Source organism: Leuresthes tenuis, unplaced genomic scaffold (genome assembly GCF_036924035.1).
Source record: "Leuresthes tenuis unplaced genomic scaffold, fLeuTen1.0.hap1 SCAF_13, whole genome shotgun sequence".
NCBI lineage: Eukaryota > Metazoa > Chordata > Actinopteri > Atheriniformes > Atherinopsidae > Leuresthes > Leuresthes tenuis.
The window spans coordinates 18527394-18545710 of NW_027325367.1; the positions used below are offsets into that span (position 1 = coordinate 18527394).

The following is an 18317-nucleotide window of genomic DNA, read 5'->3' on the forward strand; positions in this document are numbered from 1 at the left end:
GTGGAATTCGAATGAAAGTCAATTGAAAGTCAATATTTGGCATGACCACCTTGATTCTTCCACACAGCCTGAACCCTCTTCGACAAACTTTCTGGTCATTTCTTTAAGTGGTCTTCGGGAACAGATCTCCAGGCTTCCTGAATGACATTCCAAAGCTACTTTTTGGATGCTTTGGTCTTTCAGGGGCCAGTCGCTGATTGATTGTGTTACATGGTGTGTGTGTTTTTTTTTATCCAGGTATGCATTGGCAAGTGTGTTTGGGATCACAAACACCTCTGACTGTAATGCAGCCCTGAACCATGACAGAGCCTCCACTGTGTTTTACACACACCTCACTCCTTAAGACCTGTTGCCACTGATTTTCAGGCCAGTTCTTATGTCATTATTATTATTCTTATTATCTTATGTCATACCTCCACCTTTTCTCCTTTAGTTACAAATCATTTGTCCATGGTGCTATTTGGCTTACGTGCAGAGGCTGTAGTTTTTCAGCACAGCTGGCTGGGGTTCGAGTCCCAGCCTCATGCCCTTTGCTGCATGTCTGCCCCCTTTCCTGTCTACTGTCGCACAAAAGGCCACAAGTGCCCAAAACATTTTTCAGAAGAATCTCTTGTCCTATTTCCTCAGCTTGTTTGCGGATACTCTAATCGCTGTGAGATAAGATGGCAAAGTTTTCTGCTTCAGAGAAAAAATGTCCGAAAGAAAAACTTTGAGAGGCCTTCAGAAAGCCTGCAGATCCATTTAACAAGGAAGCCTGGCTCCTTGGAAACAAAATGATAAGACCCAGGGGATGGCTCAAAACTTTTGCACAGTATCCAATGAGTGTGTGTCTCAGAAAAGAGAAAACACAGACAAAAAAAGGGAAGAGCACACGCAATTTAAGACTGAGTAGAGCACTGGTAAGCCAAGGTTTCATTGTCCTCCAGGCTACCGTTCTGGCACAGTCGACAGCTTGTTCATAGAGTGGATATAAAAACCAACACAGACAAATGTGGGGTTTTATGGCGTCGGACTGTTTGGTGAGATGAATGGTTGAGTGATCTCACACTGCTTATATATGAATTTTACAACACACCACATGAATTTGGACATTAAATGGAAACAAAATCCAATAGTACTCACAGTGCAACGCCTTCTGCTTGAGTACATTCCTCTGTTCAAATCGATCCGAAAGAGGCGCTTTATTTTTCGTCTATTTGTTTTCTTGTTTTCAGCAGAACACAGCGCACGAGACGCAACACGCCATCGTTTGCATGCTCGACCTGCCTGCTGTGTGATGCTCCAAAATGACACGGCAGCCTCAGCATTTACACCCAGTGAAACGGTGGTGCATTACTGAGGCCACAGGGCTACTTTTTTCTTTTAAAAGCTGAGGTGTCGAACCACGTATTTCACGGCTGGGTACCCTTTTTAATCTCTCTCTTTCTCCCCAAGAGGCTTCCAGTCTGCTGACGGTCTTCCCCCTTATCACTCAGCTTCTTCACCTTCTATCTCAGCTCTAAAGAAAGAAACAGATGACTCTAGCCCAGAAGCCTCAAAAGCCCCATTCGTATACCCCTTTGTATTGTCTGATGATGCGGGCACGTAAAGGTTATTTTTTGGGGGTGTAAAACACAGTTGCATTGCATATCCCATTTTACATTCACAACAATAAGATCTTACAGGGCGAGTAAAGGCACCAGCTGACGCCTGTAAAAGGGAGTTGCACAATGAGGAGGGAGTAGCACAATGATTGAATTTTCTGCACTCTGAGCAGCTCGTGTGTGTGTGTGTGTGTGTGTGTGTGTGTGTGTGCTGCTCCCAGACCCGTCGCTCGATGATACAGCTGCATCTTGGCATGTGGGGGATGTACGTGTGTGTGTTTCCCATTAATAAAGTATGAGGGACAAGCTGACATCCATGTTCCCATTTTTAAGTGGGCTCACTCTTCCTCGCTCAGCACGTGTGTGCATGCACTTGCTTTCACCTTATCGGAGGCTCCAGCACCATAAACAAAACTGTCAGTAGGAGGCGAAGCAGCTGCAGCTTATTACCATATTTGTTGCTTTTATGCTGGTATCGCTGGCTTATTCCCGCTGTCAAACAAATGGACAGCCTCTTTCCTTCCTCACATAACTTTTTTTTTTATATTTTCATGTATTTCATGTTGATTTGAACTGTGTTGTCCCTTCCTTTTTGTTACAGAGGCATCGATCCTGTCTTATGACGGCAGCATGTACATGAAGGTGGTGATACCGAACATCATGCACACCGAGGCCGAGGACGTCTCCCTGCGCTTCATGTCCCAGCGGGCGTTCGGCCTGCTCATGGCCGCCACGTCCCGTGAGTCGGCAGATACTCTGCGGCTCGAGCTGGATAGCGGGAGGGTCAAACTGACGGTCAACCTAGGTATCGTATAAGCCGCCACTACTGGCTCGCCCTCCCTTCGAGCTCAGGGGGAGGCCCGTACTGTTGGTGTTTGTTTGTTCTTTTTTTCTTTTCTGTTCTTTTGCTTTAGTCTTTTTTGGCCGAGACCTTTTATCAGACCTAACACATACTAAACCAGTTTTGTGGTTTATCTTCATGGTTGCATGTGTTGTTTTTGACTTGCCTGGACTGTAAATTTTTTTTTCCTGCCTTGATTCTCAGTTTTAGTAGAATTCTACATGCATCAGTCTAACTCTTAACAAAGTTATCCATGCTCTCACGCATCTTTTGAACAGATCATAGCTCATTTTTAGTCATACCAGTCATTATGTACCAACAGATCTTTTTCTTTTACAAAGGCACAAGCATTTCACTTTTTGAATTATTTCAATAGATGGCAACTATTCAACGACCAACATTTTACACAGTCCTCTGCCATCTATTCAAACCTGCAAGTAGGCGTTTCTACATTTTAGTGCCGCACCGACGGTCTGCATTTTTTATCGTGTGGGTTTGTTTGTGTGGTCTTTTGATTTTCTTTTTTTTTCTTTTTCCACATGACAGAAGGTTCATGTCTTTCTCTGTCCATTTGTAACCCTTGGTTTAGCTGGCATCTCCCATGCCTTGTTCAAAGATGGCACTCACCCCTTCAAAGGCCCAGAGCCTGCGGCCCGTCTGGCAAACAGCCCGATGCCACAGCACCCAGCACGCCTGCAGATGGTGGGACGACTGGTAGCAGTAGAGCAGTAGAGTGCCCGCATTTATGTCACAGAGCCTGAAGTAGATGCTCTGGACAGAAAGCATACAAGATGATGCAAAATGACTCAGGCACTCATTCACCACAGATGATAAAAATCACAAAAAAATCTGTGGTCCATATTTTTGCAATGTGGTCTTTTTTACAAATCAAACTTCTACAATATCCCCTGAAAGGGGGTCTTTAGGCCTCTGTGCTGTGTTGGTGCTGCGTGGCGCGAGGCTGTTTGCTCCCACTTTTCTGTCGCGGTTGACGGCACATGAACAGCCTGGGTCACATTGATTTTAACCTGCACCTGACAAGCACAGGCTCAGTGCTCTCTCACAGCCACACCTTTTAGTAGGAGACATGTAAAGTCTCATTCTTCTGATTTATTATGCTAACCTGCATTCTTTCACAGTATTCAATGGGGCACTGGTAAAACATTTGGGCTCCAGTTGCTGGTTTGCAAAATCGATGTGGCCATTGAAATGCAAGCGACCATTATGAATGTTAATTGAACATGTAACCAAACTCCAATGAAAGCGATGTTGACATTATGAGCCAACTGTACCTGTAACAGCATAGGGCGCAGCAGGAATAACCAGTATTTATGGATACATTAAACAGTGATCTGGTTTCTAATGTTGCTTTAGTAACATTGAACATCAGTAGTCCAGTAGGCGAAAATGGCCGCTGGCGTCATGTGTCCGTCCCCGGAAGGTGGCTTTACTTGCTCTTGGATGTCTGCAGCTGTAACCTTGAAGGATGCGATTTCATCTGTCACTTATTCTCCCCTCCCCATCTAGACTGTGTGAGGATAAACTGTAACACCAGTAAGTCAACATTCTTCTTCTGCAGCCTTCCTCCCTCAGTCAATGTTTGATTGTAGTCTGTGTGCTAGGTATAAGGGCAGAAATGTGTGAATGCAGGGGGCTGATAAGAGGATTTCTCAGATAAGACGGGGGGGGGGGGGGGTAGTAATAGCCAGAGATCAAAGTTATGCAAATCTGACTTAATGTTCTTTATATAGCTTAAATGGCCCATTTTCCTAATTAATTCAGCCAACTAGTTTTAAATCGCTTCCTGAGTGCCTATAGCTACTTACTAAACATTTAGACTTTTTTAGGCTCGGTGTGCTCATTTGGGCTGTTTTCTTAGAGCCATAGCTTTTATCGCTACATTCCTTAAAGAATATGAAGATGATAAGAAAAACTGGGTGAAACTGTAAAAAATCTTTTAGAAACAGACAAAAGAGAGAACGTGACCCTCGGTAATATTTAGATTGGCTGTCTTTTTTTCAAAATTTTTCATCAAATCTTCCTAAAAGTGATCCAAATTGTACCATTTTTTCTCAAACATCATGGTGAGCACTCCACCGTTCGCTTGGGTTGCAACATTTTAGATTGTTGGAGTTACATTTCTTGATGTGGACAAGTCTGCACAGCCTCATAAGAGTTTAGGGTATCTAAGAATGTCTTGAATGAAGCGGCACACTGCAGTTACCTGCTCATTTTAATGCCACAGAAGATTTTTAGCTGATTCATTATGATGGATTTGATTAATATAAGTCACTTAGATTAAATTCAGTGCTAACTGTACAACTGTTTATCATATTACCGTATTCATAAACTGTGCATCCATCACTCTATGGACAACAGTGAACAGCAAAAGTTTAGTCACCATATTAAAAACCTGAATCTGGAACAAATAGCCACAGAAGGTCATTTGATAAACTCTGTGGGGCTAGATTGCCCTCTAGTGGTTCCACAAATAGTCTAGCTTTATAAAATCTTAGATTACTCACAGTACTCAGTTAAAAGTACTTAAAAATTTACATTTTGTGGTTGTCTTCCTCCTGTAATTTAGCAGAGATCCTTAAATAGCCTATATGTTAGTGGATTTAAGTCAATGCAGAATCAATTAGGTTAAGTTTTTAGTTAGATGTTGTGTTTTTGTATGAATAACACCAAACATTGTTTTCGTCTGATGTCAAAAACAAGCCAAATCTCTGTTTGAAAAGTAACGCTGTGAGTTAAATCTGAGCAACAAGGAAGGATGCTTGTATGAAACCCAAACAACTGCCGGTGGTTATTATTGTTGAGGAAACAAAGATTTGGTTTGGTTTTTGCTTGTGCCTTCCCCATCCCTCGACTAACTGACCCTCATCTTCAGGCAAGGGCCCTGAGGTTCTTTATGCCGGACAAAAGCTCAACGACAACGAATGGCACTCAGTGCGAGTGGTCCGCCGCGGTAAAAACTTCAAACTCATTGTGGATGACGACATGGCTGAAGGTATCTTTTTTTTTCATATAACTTTAATGTCCTTGATATGCATGCTATGTGTTTTCCTTTGTTCGTTTGGATTCTGTGATCTCTTCTTTTTCACCGATCAAATTTTTGTTTTGATTTCAGAAGCTTCTTCAATCTAATATTTCAGTAAGAGTATAGCTTTTGTTTCTTTACCACAGAAGAGGGTGTCATTATTTTTAGTATGTATTATCCACAACATTTTAGATTGTCAGTATTACAGTATTGTGTATCGAGGCTGGATTCCTTAAATCAGATATAAGAAAAATAAGCCCTATGCTACAATGGATTCGTGTGCACTTTAACTGCCTTTTATTTTCTTTAAAGGCATAGTATGCGGAATATTAGTGATCACTGTTTGCTATCAAGGCTCTTCAAACTTGGCCCTGTCACTGCTTGGTAATACTTAATTTGATGTTCCCAGTGTGCGAATTAAACAGTGACAATTTGGGGGGGGGGGTCAACATTTTCTCCAGGGTGTAAAAAGGGGGCAACTGTCAAACCTGGCAACACAGCACGCTTTAGGCATTGTTTACAACTTACTAGAGTGACACGCACAGGACACAAAGCTAACATTTAATAACATGTAAGCTAACATTCACATGATGACATTTTACATTTAGATGGGAAGCCATAGACGCAACATTAGCATTTGTCTGAAGTCAGCTGACACAATGTTATTCTGAAACTCTGAAAGTGATAAGCTTAAGTGTAATAAACTAGTTAGATAGCTTCTTACATTCATCTACAGCTACTTGCAACGCGCCGACTTGGATGTGAGCCAGTAACAGGCAGACAGACAATGAAATGGTATAGTCCGCTTCAGGGGTGTCTGACATTTTACTGCAAGCATCTTCCTAGCATTAATATGGAATATACTGTGTATTGTAATATTTATGATTACAGATAAGAAAGATAAATGTTTCAACATCCCTCAAGCTGTTATTTGTATCTCTTTTAGTGGGGATGAAGTCGTAATTGGGGGGTAAAACCCTCCTTGTCAACCCCCCCCCAAAAAAAAGCTTTTGAGGAATTTCACCCAAGTTGCAGACTTCTTTCCAACTTCTTGCTCTGTTGTGTTGTCTCCCAGTTGCAAGTGAATGCAGCATAATAACAGACAGAGTGCTTTTTGCGGTGAATAAAAGAAATTATGTTTTCACAGTGATTCTAAGCTAAAGAACACATCTACACATCAGCCAGTCCCACGGAAAGCTGCTGCAACGGTGCACGCTGTATACGCATGTGTGATTGACAGCAGTCTGAACAGATGCCTGTCGTTTTAGTCCTCCTACTGTCTTCAGTTGAGTTCATACCGCCCTTTCCAAAAAGCTGTATCTTTACTTAAAGAAGTTTATCAGCGTTTCCTTTTATGCCTCTTCAACAAACACTTCGGCCATTTTTTGCATGTGGGATGTAACACCACTGCCATTAAAAACAAATCTACCTCCGAGCACCCACACACTGCATTGGCCAACAAAGACACGCCCAGAAACCACCAAAAATCAAGTGAGTCAAGTGACAATGAAGAAGAACGTTGTAGGGACCTAACAGGAATATGACTGCACATTTTTATATAATATGATACTGGTGCTAAACAAAGAAATACAGTTAGCTTTTTCTAAGTTTACATTTTTGAAGGATTGTAACATTGTGTATATTACAGGGAAACTTCCAAGACTTTGGTGTAACATTTACAAAGCGCTTATGAAACAGAAGTGAGCCGACTAACAGAGGCTTTATCTGTGAGGCAGGGATAATAACAATAAAGTTCAAGCTTAGGTTTCAATATCTGATAAATACGTTCATGTCTGAAGTACATAAATATGATACATTTATATACTGCATATTAATATTCAACCACAGCTTCAATCCCCTCTGATTTACAACCTATGCAGAGCAGAAGGAGAAATGACAAGAGAGCTAATGAGTTATTACTTACTAATAGCAGCAACAAAGCTAAGACTGCATCTGCCCGTCCACCTGTTCTTCTCTCTGAGCTCTCTCAAGCGAATAAAAGCCCGTCCAACGTTTATTCTAGTCCTTTCTCTTGGTCTTTTGCTCTGCATGTTATCTCCTTTTCCTCTATTTTTTAACTTTCGATGCTGGGCTGGAAACCAAACCCAGACCTCACGAACGTGCATAATGATTCTCAGGGTACTTTAAATCGAGTTCACATACTTCTGCAACACAATTAGACACGACTGAGTGGAGAGCCTATTGTTTCAGTGTGCACGTTGTTTTGTTTTTTTTAATTTAATGTTCTGCATGGTAAACCTTCACAATTAGACTGCTGGCAGGAGCTTTGCAACAACGTGGCACTAAAAAGTCAAACTAGATTGCAGTCTCCCTGCTTCTCCTCCTCCAGCTCATTCTTCCGTCTCTCTCATTGCCTCCCTTCCCCTCCCCCCTGCAGGTGAGATGGCGGGCGACCACACTCGCCTGGAGTTCAGCAACGTGGAGACGGGCATCTTGACTGAGAAGCGCTTTGTTTCATCTACACCCTCTTCCTTTATTGGCCACCTTCAGGTATCAAGAGTAATACTCAGTTTAGAACTGATAAACTCAAATGCTAAGTTATTCCTCATCGAGTGAAACCTCACGTCAGCGACAGATGGTTTTTGGGGTTTTTGGCAGCCAAAGTATAGACAGATTTTTGCTTGTCTTGTCCAACCTTACTTGTCTCAGCTATGTAAGAATGATTTCCTCTGATGGTTTGGGTATGACTACTTAAAACACAAAGTTGTCGGTTTGCCATCTCTGACATTGTATTAATTGCAGTATCCTTTCTCCACGACTCAGAGCCTCAAATTTAATGGGATGCAGTACATTGACATGTGCAAGAATGGGGACATCGACTTCTGCGAGCTCAACGCCCGCTTCGGCATGCGCTTCATTGTCGCCGACCCGGTCACCTTCAAGACGAAGGGCAGCTACCTGGGCTTGCCCACTCTGCAGGCTTATACCACAATGCACCTGTTCTTTCAGTTCAAAAGCACCTCACCAGATGGTTTCATCATCTTCAACAGTGGAGATGGGAACGACTTTATCGCTGTGGAGCTGGTCAAAGGGTGAGTGGGATTGATGAGCATATTGATGTTTTATTGAAAAGCTGGAGTCCAGAGATGATTAATACATTTAAAATAGCTGTGCTCATGTGGATTTAGACACTTACTGAAAGCATTATGAATTTAACTGCGTTGATGAGACTATTGATCTCGAATCTCAGGTGCACCTCTCCTATATAGAGCTGTACCCGTCATAGTTTTTACATTACAAAAAATCTGTGTTGCAAGATATAGAAAAAAAAAACACTCAAAAGCACACAACAGGATTTCAGTGTGTTCATCTGCTGCTTGTTTCTTGCCAGGTTTATCCACTATGTGTTTGACTTGGGGAATGGGCCCAGTCTGTTGAAAGGGAACAGCGACAACCCACTGAATGATAACCAGTGGCACAATGTGGTGATCACACGGGACGCTGCCAACACACACACACTCAAGGTGGACTCAAAGTCAGTCACCCAGAACGTCAACGGAGCCAAGAACCTGGACCTTAAAGGTACCACATGCTTTCAAAATGGAAGTCAGTGTGTGCCTTGTTACTGTAACTGCGTTCTGCTGCAAATGCATTTTCATCACGCAAACGTGGCATCGGCCCGTCTCTTTGTGTGTTATCAGGTGACCTGTTCATTGGAGGTTTGGGACCCAACATGTATCAGAATCTCCCCAAGCTGGTGGTCTCTCGGGAAGGCTTCCAGGGCTGCTTGGCCTCAGTTGATCTAAACGGTCGCCTGCCAGACCTCATCAGCGATGCCCTCTTTCGCAGCGGGCAGGTTGAGCGCGGCTGTGAAGGTACAGATGGCCTCTAGCGTAAAAGAATCCCAACCCGCTGCGTGAGATTTATTAGGCCAATTAAAAGGCTCCTTAGTAGCCCTTAAAGACATTTGGCGGCATCGTTAATCCTCATTTTCCTTTTCTTTGCCAGGTATTTGTCACGATATCGGATGATGTTTCTAAATTTGTTCTTCTTCTTCTGTGATATGTTTCATGAAAGCTAAAACACTAAAGCGCCAATAACAAAACATTCTGTTTCCCCCAATTATAAGATAAAAGAGAACTTTTAGAGTTTCTTTTAAATGATACATAATTGTACAACGCAAGACTTTGATCAGCTGCTGCTGATGTGATATATATATATTTATATAGTAATACAGTCAGTAATCTGACATATCTTCAACTATTATTTCTTTGTTATGCATGGCTCACGACTGTTTCTCTTCACACTTATAACTCTCCTCTCTTTTTATTCTAAATTATACATGTGGTTTTTTATACATTGCTGACTTTTCCCGTCAGTACCCTCATGAGTTGAAATGCCTACTATATTCCCTGCGTGGTCTACTGTGAAGAATTCTTGAGCCACCCCTCATTCCTTTATATCTTGCCAGGAAAATGGAGAATAGATGCAACGACTTACTAAGATATCTGCAAACAGGGATTGAAATACAGTATATAGGGCAAAAACTGTTTCTACTATTTCAGTGAGTTTGAAAGTCAGCATTTGGTATTATCACTTTGATTCTTCAGCACAGCCTGAACGCTGTTAGATGAGATTTCTTGTCATTTCTTTAAGTAGACTTCAGGAATAATTCTCAAGGCTTCTTGAAGGACAGTCCAAAGCTCTTCTTTGGATGTCAGCTGCCTTTTCTTCCTTTCTCTGTCAAGATGATCGTCCCTCCATTAGACCTGTTGGCACTCATTTTCAGTCAACTTCTTGTGTGATTTGGCATGCCTCAGCATACCTTTTCTCCCACCTATCCATGAAGACCATTTCTGATGAGACTTCAGTAGATGGATCATCTGAAGTGCCAGGTGCATCTCTCAGGTCCTGTATAAGATTTTTTTCATTACATCACATTCAGATGTTCTTTTTTTTTTTTTTGACCTCCCATTTCTTTTGTCTTAGTAATTTTAAGGACACAATGCACAACATGCTGAGATATGCCAAGTTTTCAGATAATAGCTCTTTAGAAATCACCTTGTTGATACAAAAATACTATTCCAAGGCACTTGAAACACTGTCTCATTCCTTCAGTTCGGTAAGTTTCAGAGGCTTGAATGATTCATAAGTCAGCATTAAGTGGCTAAGAAAATTAAAAAACAAAAGAACAATCCTCTGAAAATGGTCAGTTACAGGGTTGGACTGATATTGACCTTGGAAAACTATTTCTCTGTCCCAATTTTAAAGAATACATGAAAGTCTGTTGCCTTGGGAGCAAAATATCTAGAAATAGGGGGCGGCTCAAGACATTTCAGTGTACCATTTGTGTTAGACTTCCACAAATTTCCTCTAGAGGGCAGCAAAAGACTATCAGAACTTCAAACAAACTGAGCAGCCTCAGTGAACATTCGAGTTTGATGTTGAAAACGTAGAAAAAAAACAATTAAACATCCTGTTTTATGGTAGACATCCCCATGATAGCTCATTCTTAAGTCACCCCCTTGAACAAGTCTGCAGAACACTTAACAGTGCCAGTCCCTCACTAACCTTTACTCTTGTTTCCCGCTCTGCTCTGTTCTGTTTGTGATTGTTTTTTTCTTTCTGCGCCAACAAAGTTGGTTTCACCAAAGCCGACCTGCAAGGTAGACGGTTAAACTCCGCCTCTCAAAGGCCTGCTCGCCTGAAAGTCTGCTGTGTGCAATGCATCGTGGGTGTCACCATGGCAATGAGGTCGCCCAAGCGCTGCAGCGGTGACTTGCTCTCTGAAAAAAAAAAAATTGCATAACAAGAGAAAAAGTCCTGGCTGGAAAGAAGTTGTTATTAAGCAACTGGAATTTTTTTTTAAAAATGATGGCATGTTATTGCAGCGTCAGGGTACGGATACTGTTACATATTCATACTATGACACCGCTGCAGTCTAAATTTAACAGTGCAATTTAACAGCAGGCTTTATCATAAAAGTGTATAGATGTGCTTGAAGTGTCTCTTTCTTTCCCTGAGAAGAACCAGACTGGGTGTGAAATAACTTTTAATAAAGTGGCGAGATTTCATCGCTTGCGCACTATAATTAAAAGTGCTAAAACAAATCAGGTCAGGTGAGTGAGGTAGTTCAAAATGATCAGGAGACAGTTTGTGGGAGAAAATGTGTTCCTGAATGAAAACGCCAGCTGTGACACACAGCAGCAGATGGTAGAAAGAGGCTGTCGCTGCACATCTAAACACTGTCGCTGTACTGCTGTTGTATTGGGACTCGCTCGTCCCATCATATCTGCTGCCAGGTGAGCTTTTGTTTTGTTTTGTTTTTGGGTTTTTTTTCTGAGAGCAAGCAACCCCCACCCTGCCGCAACACCGGAACACAGAGGAATCGTCCGCTGCTCACTCTCACAAATGAGTGTCATTGTGTGCACGCAGACATTAGATTTGCATAGATGAAATACGTGCACGCATTTGTGCACAGTGCTTGTGATGCCTGGTTGACTGCCTTTACCGTCCATTACACAGTAAATGCGCTTTCAGCGTGCAGACCTGCTCTGTTCTCCACTTCAAATGTCCTCTTCTCTTCACGTTGTCTTGAACAAGACAACTGCTCTTAAACACTGTTTATTTGCATTTGTCTGCCATACACTCAGACTGTTTATTTGATTTGACTTCATTTACTTTGGCTCTTCTCCTGCTGTATGTGTTTAATGCGAGGATTACTGTCAAGGTGTTACTCCTTTGTCTGTTTAGACTCTAATGGAGGACTGTTTATCTCGTTGCACTTGTCCTTATCTGCATTCCCTCTCACTTTAAGTATTCAAAAGTAAGAGCTATGTGTGGTGTGATGAATGGCAAACACACATCCAGTTTGACTTTGAATACCCTCCTTGATTCCTTTCCCACTCAGGTGCATACAAGAGGATATGCACTACGTGTTCTCAAGTGCTCTTTTTGTATCTTTTCTCCTCCTCATGACTTCTGTCTGTCAAGTGTATCCAGTGTTCGCCATGTATTTGCACACAAATATTTCTTTAAAAAAATAACCAAGGCCATGTTTATAGCATTTTCAAGTGGGTATCGTGAATTTTTTGTTCGAAAGGCTTTCTTTTTGTCATGTCTCGTCTTGCTTGTTCACAGAGGGAATGCAGCGTGCCAAGTTTTACTCTGATAAAACTTTTCAAAAACGTGTCGGAATGATTTTAAAAATAGAAAAAAAAAATGCATGCAAGTCCACCTGCACACACTAAAAAGAAACAATGAAATAAGGGGATGCTGACAGTGTCATCACATCAGCCAAGCTGGGATCCCACTCTTCTGCAGTGGCAAGGCTTAAGTGCAGATTAGAGTGTCTTTGCACACTTTCCAGTAATTAACTGTAAGCATATCCTTATGCTCCCTCTGCTTAAAAAGCATGCTGTAGATCCTGTGAAAAGCTGGCATCTATGCTTCGGCATGCCAGCGCGACTGCAGCTTCACCCAGCGTGGAATTGAATTCCTCAGACAGTCGTTAAGCATGTTGTACTCCAGGTCAGGCTTCGTGTGGCGACACTGTTTGCTCCTTGTGCTTTCTTCTAGGCCCATATGGTGTCAAGCTGTCTTTCTAGAGTGCATTTCTTCTGCATGGGTCCTGCTTTCTTTAGACTCAGCAGTGGCTTTTATCGTTGCCTGACTGCATACCTGTGGTGTCTCTTTTTCTGTCCTCCTCTTATCAGGGCCGAGTACTACCTGCCAGGAGGACTCGTGTGCCAACATGGGAGTGTGTATCCAGCAGTGGGAGAACTTCACTTGCGACTGCTCCATGACATCGTACACGGGGACCCACTGCAATGACCGTGAGTACTGCTTGGCTTTATCAAAGAGGCGCTCCTCCAATTTTCGCCCATGCAGGTCGGTTTGTTTGTCAGAGGTGCACAACAAGGTTTTTGAGAACTCTGGAAGAGAGTTTGAGGAGACTATGTGAGAATTTGTTTTCATTTGAAAAAAAACAGAAATGTTATAGAGGAACGCCTGCATTATAACCTGAGGAGCAAGGGTAAGATTCAGCACCAAGCGCACACTGCACATGCTACACTTACATTGCATTACCTACACCACATGTAGTGCATGTCCAAACACACCCACTGTGGATCCACTCATGAATACATGACATTCTCCATTCAACGGTGAGAGACCAAAAGCCTTTTCCAAGTGTTTTTCTGCCTGCCAAGCAGGAAATTTCTCGTTACACGTCACCTTGAAGTCTCAAGCTGTTACGTTTCAAGCTACAGAGTGAGTAGCTGTGGCTGGCGATGTGTAAAATACCCACTTCTGCTTCAGTCGCCGTCTCATAAACGTCCATCAAATAAGCCATCACGGACGTCAAAGTGGGATGTTGTGTAAGTGTGAAAAGGGATCTCTTATCCCCATGACGACAGGGGACATCCCCTCAGTAATCACGGTCGGCGGTCTTTCATTTAGAGTTTAATAGTGTGGGCATAGTGCTGCTGGGCCAGACTAATGAGGTGGTAGAGGCTGTTAGCAGAGCTACTATCTGTCCCCTGATCATCCAGACCTTTCTGATGTCAGACTCGGCTGCTGTGTTTGACTTCCTATCTCTCACATCCCAATTTTCCTTTTTTCTCTTTTTTTTTCTTTCTCTGCCACTTTTCTTTCCGTTTCATCCTCTACGGTTTTTGATCTGACGTAGTCTTCTCCACCCAGGGCGAGTAAGTGACTCTAGGTCTCACTTGGTGTTGGGAGCTGTGTGTTTATGTGTTAATTAGTGATGAGAGGCCCACAGTAATTCAGCTGCTGGTGCAGCCTGTGGTGACAAACAGGGAGGTTTCATTGATTCCATATCGACACCAACATAACTCTTCTTGAACCACAGGAGCTTAGATAGTCACCTGTTTTACATCTTTGTGGCATCGCGGCTGTAAGTCTTCGTTCACCCATTTTTGTTTTTGGAGATAGATGCCAACTAATATTGACTCAACAATCCAAGCGTGTAATAGTATTCTTATCTGAGTGGTATTGGTCTTTAGTTGGAGATTTGTTAGTTGTTTCCTGTGTCAGACACAAATGTATGCGCTCGGAAGACAGTTGAAAGACGATAAAGAGGCAGAGTCAGACAAAACAAAGCTTTGGGAATACCTGATCAAGATAGATTGCACAAACCGCACATACAAGTCTACATGACCTGGCTGCCCAAGTTAAGGGGGTCTTGTTTGCTAATCTTCCAATGTTGACTCTGGCGACTGCCTTTACGGATGTGCGGTTTCACAGGCACAGCAGTTCAGTCTTACACCACCAGGTGGCAGTAAATCCACGAGTAGGACCGCAGACTGTGCCCCTGTGCTGGATGAATATGAAATTCAATCCCCTCAAGCATGAAATCAGCTTTTTCCTGGCTCCCGTCACTCTCTCTATCTTTATACCCCACCACGTACAGACACACAGCCCATTATTGATCATAGAGGAAATATTGCACAATCCCATACACAATGCAAAATCCAATGTATTATAATCCAGTCTTATTGCCAGCAGTTTTATTGCTTGGTTGAAGTAGCGTGATAAAAACTCTTTTGTGAGTCTGCTCAGTGCGACTGTGCAACTTCCTTATTCAGTGAGTGCAGTGCTGAGGGAGAGTTTCTAATTAACCATGTGGAAATTGAGCCTTTTCCTTCCCTTTCTATCAATCTCTCTGATAGCTGGCAGCAAATATCGGTAATTGTCTGCTTCTCTGACTGAGTCCTTGTCCAAATTAAGGAAACTTTAGCAAAGTAAAGTGAACACTTTAAGGATTCATCTTGGCTGATTGTAGAACCTCTGTGCCCCCTCTGCACTTCTCCATTGTAGCCAACAGGTCTCTGTTGCACCTAAGCTGGCATGACTGTCTATGCAGCGGCCATTTTTTTTTTTCGTGCACCTTTGCCATCTGCATGTTGTGATTGTGCTCTCTTTGTGGAAACAATACACAAAGGAGATTTGCAGGGCCCTCTGCACCAAACAGGCCATTCTAAGTGCCACTTGGACAATCTTAAGGTGCATGCTGTGCCCAAAAATAAATAAGGGATCTGGGCTGGATTCTTTTTATAGCATTTTTATCCCATTTGTTTCTGACTGGCTGCTTTTGTCATGTTGATTTCCATCTCCTTCCTGTCTCATGTCCACCCTAATTTTTGTCCCCATCTCTGTTGCTCCCTCTCTCTCTTCACGTCAGGTTCTATGAAAGACGTAGAGTTTCATTTAACTCCAAGGACATGGAAGCTTTGGGCCCCCCCTTTCAAATCCAGAACAATTACTCAACTTACGTAAGAGAATTATCTCAGCAAAGGTCACTGAGTCATGCACATGGTAAACAAACAGAGAGACAAGGTGGAGGGGGGAGATGGAGGCTGGAGACAGGCTCTTTGTTTTGATGCTGACATCAGTAATTGTACAGATAGATTTTGGATTTGACTAAATTTCTCAGTCAGAGCGATTGCAACGAACCGTCTGCTCCCACGTAACCTGACATCCTTTATTTATTTTTCAAGGCACGCTCAGAGGGCTGTAACCTCATCTAACTAACTGCTTCCATGAATGACAACACAGCCGCAGCAGTATTTCACTATTTAAGAAAAATATTAATGACATTCGCCTTGTAGTCATTTCTTATGGAGCTGAGGAGCCAGAAGGAAAAAAACATACGCGGGGACAAAAGTGGCTGGGAAGGCTGTGTTCCAGAACTAGAATTCCTCCAGCATTTTGACCGTTGTGTCTGCTTCAAGGTATCAAACCAGGGATATTGTTAGAAAAATTCCCTCACAGACAACGGCATGAAACCAAGAAAATCCTCAGAGGCCTTAGTATTTTACTTGCAAGGGGAGAACAACACACAAACCTTCTCTCTGCAGCTTCGCAAGAGTTGTCCACCGTGTGGTTGTCTCCCCCTGCCTTTTATTTGGTAACACACACACATATATACAATCCTCTATTTGCTTTCATGTGCCCAGGTCTGGTATGTCTCCTGAGTTTGGAGGGCTATAAAGATAACAATCAGTGGGGAGACAACATTCCTTCTTAAAACACAGTTCTCTTTGTCTCCAAACTTCTCCTTGAGAGGTTTTGATATATATATTGGCCTCTCTGGCCGTGACATTTATATATTGATAATAAGCATATTTTTCAGACAGATATAAAAACCAGGCTGCCACAAAAAGGCGTCGTTCTCTTTGACACGTGTCGGTGTCGCACGAAGGCTTTTAGAATAAACAAACACCCACCAGTAGTGAATATGAGAGTGCCTTCTGAATACTGAGGGAATTTTCTTTGGAGCGTTGAATAATTTAAACAGCTGCCTCTGTAAATGGGAATGAGTAGCTGGAGCTGACCAACAGGTGTTGAGCAGGGGTTAGTTGTACATAGAGAACCCTTTACACTTCAGACCATACACGGTTTTCAACTAGGAAAAAAGATCAATATCAAGATGAATCGGCAAGAGGACATTAAACCCAAAACGTTCCCATCTTTGGTGTTCTCTTGCAAAAGTTTCAGGGAAGTTTAAAAAAAAAAACTTTTGGCAAAAAGACATTTGGAGCCCTGTGAGAACATTTTCCTATAAATACCACAGGTTGATCATAAATGGGCCCAAAAGAGTTTGATGAGAATGAGTTGTCCTCAAGGCAGCAACCTATCCCAAAAGCACACTTGGCAAGGATCTCACTCTCTTTGATGTAATAGTTGAGACAACCATGATGCAGAAATCAGGAATATGATTGAGGCATCAGTTAATCAGGTGTCCTAAACACTTAAACATCTCCACAAAGATTTCACTCAGCAGCATGTTGCAGCACTTGCAAAGCTGTAGCTGGAGGAAATATGTAATTACCGAGCATCAACCGAGGGGAATTGCCTTGAACACATACATAAATACAAACATGAGAATGCCTAGTCTGCCTACTTCTCTTCATCACTCCTCCTGCTAGGCTTATGATATCTGTATTATGATATCTGTACTCGCGTGGGGTGTGTGAAGGTGGGTGCTGATGAGGTTAATGATGCTTGTCTGGCGCTGCATCATGTCTCTGTGATAAGTTTAGTTTGTGTCAATCGATGTGTCACTGCGCTCAGAGGTGCGGCGTAATTGGAGAGATGCAGTGCTGAGGAGCCTTAGCAACCAAGAGCCAGAAGAATTGTGGGAGATGATTTGTCCATAAATTTATACGTTGAAGGAATGTTCAGTTTGCCATATATTTTGCTTCATTAGATTTATTTTTGCTTTTGGACACATTGCTGGCTGTATTTCTGAACCATTAGACTTCTTGTGGGATCAAAAGGATCTACATGTAAAAGTGAAATACACAGTATTATTCTTTATTCTGAGTATATAAAGATCTCGTTAAAGTTCCCAATAAAAATTGGTTGTAAACAATCAAAATCTATACTTACTATGCGTATCCTTGAGGTGTGACAGGCATTTTCAGTGCGTTTCTTTCATAATTTGCAAAGCTCGGTTGTTTATGTTACACACTGTGCAGTGTCGATACAGATACCCACCTTCAATATTTTCTTTTTTTTTTTTGCTCTGTTAGCATAATGACATGAAATCCAATACAGGAGACTCTGTACCAGAGCTGGTAACAGACTCAAAGCCTGACTGGGTCGCACAGCAGGCAGCCTTTTTCAGTGACAAATATTAAATCTTGTCAGGTGGAGGTGGACAAGGACTGGAAAAAACTTTGCTAAAATGACAAAACAATCTTACAGGTCAACAGTTTGTCAGCATTACATTTTTAGCCATTTTTCCCCCTTTCACCAAGTAGAAATAGATTACCTTTATCAGTCTTACAGTATGTAAGACTTGTCCAAATCTTGCTATTGAGTGCAGTTGGAAAAGTATTTAAGTAATTATATCCCTTGCCCA

The 18317-nt window shown here is 42.3% G+C and overlaps 1 protein-coding gene across 4 annotated transcripts in view; it reads left to right on the forward strand.

Annotated features, from left to right (window-relative positions):
* nrxn3b (neurexin 3b) overlaps window positions 1-18317 on the forward strand; it is a 279140-nt gene that overhangs the window by 105501 nt on the left and 155322 nt on the right. For all 4 annotated transcript variants that reach the window (XM_072362420.1, XM_072362416.1, XM_072362417.1 and 1 more), the window contains 9 exons: window positions 2185-2388; window positions 3952-3978; window positions 5318-5437; window positions 7866-7978; window positions 8252-8520; window positions 8820-9010; window positions 9130-9303; window positions 11068-11094; window positions 13144-13263. In XM_072362420.1, the coding sequence (XP_072218521.1) occupies window positions 2185-2388; window positions 3952-3978; window positions 5318-5437; window positions 7866-7978; window positions 8252-8520; window positions 8820-9010; window positions 9130-9303; window positions 11068-11094; window positions 13144-13263 (1245 nt within the window). The remainder of the gene's footprint in view (window positions 1-2184; window positions 2389-3951; window positions 3979-5317; window positions 5438-7865; window positions 7979-8251; window positions 8521-8819; window positions 9011-9129; window positions 9304-11067; window positions 11095-13143; window positions 13264-18317) is intronic.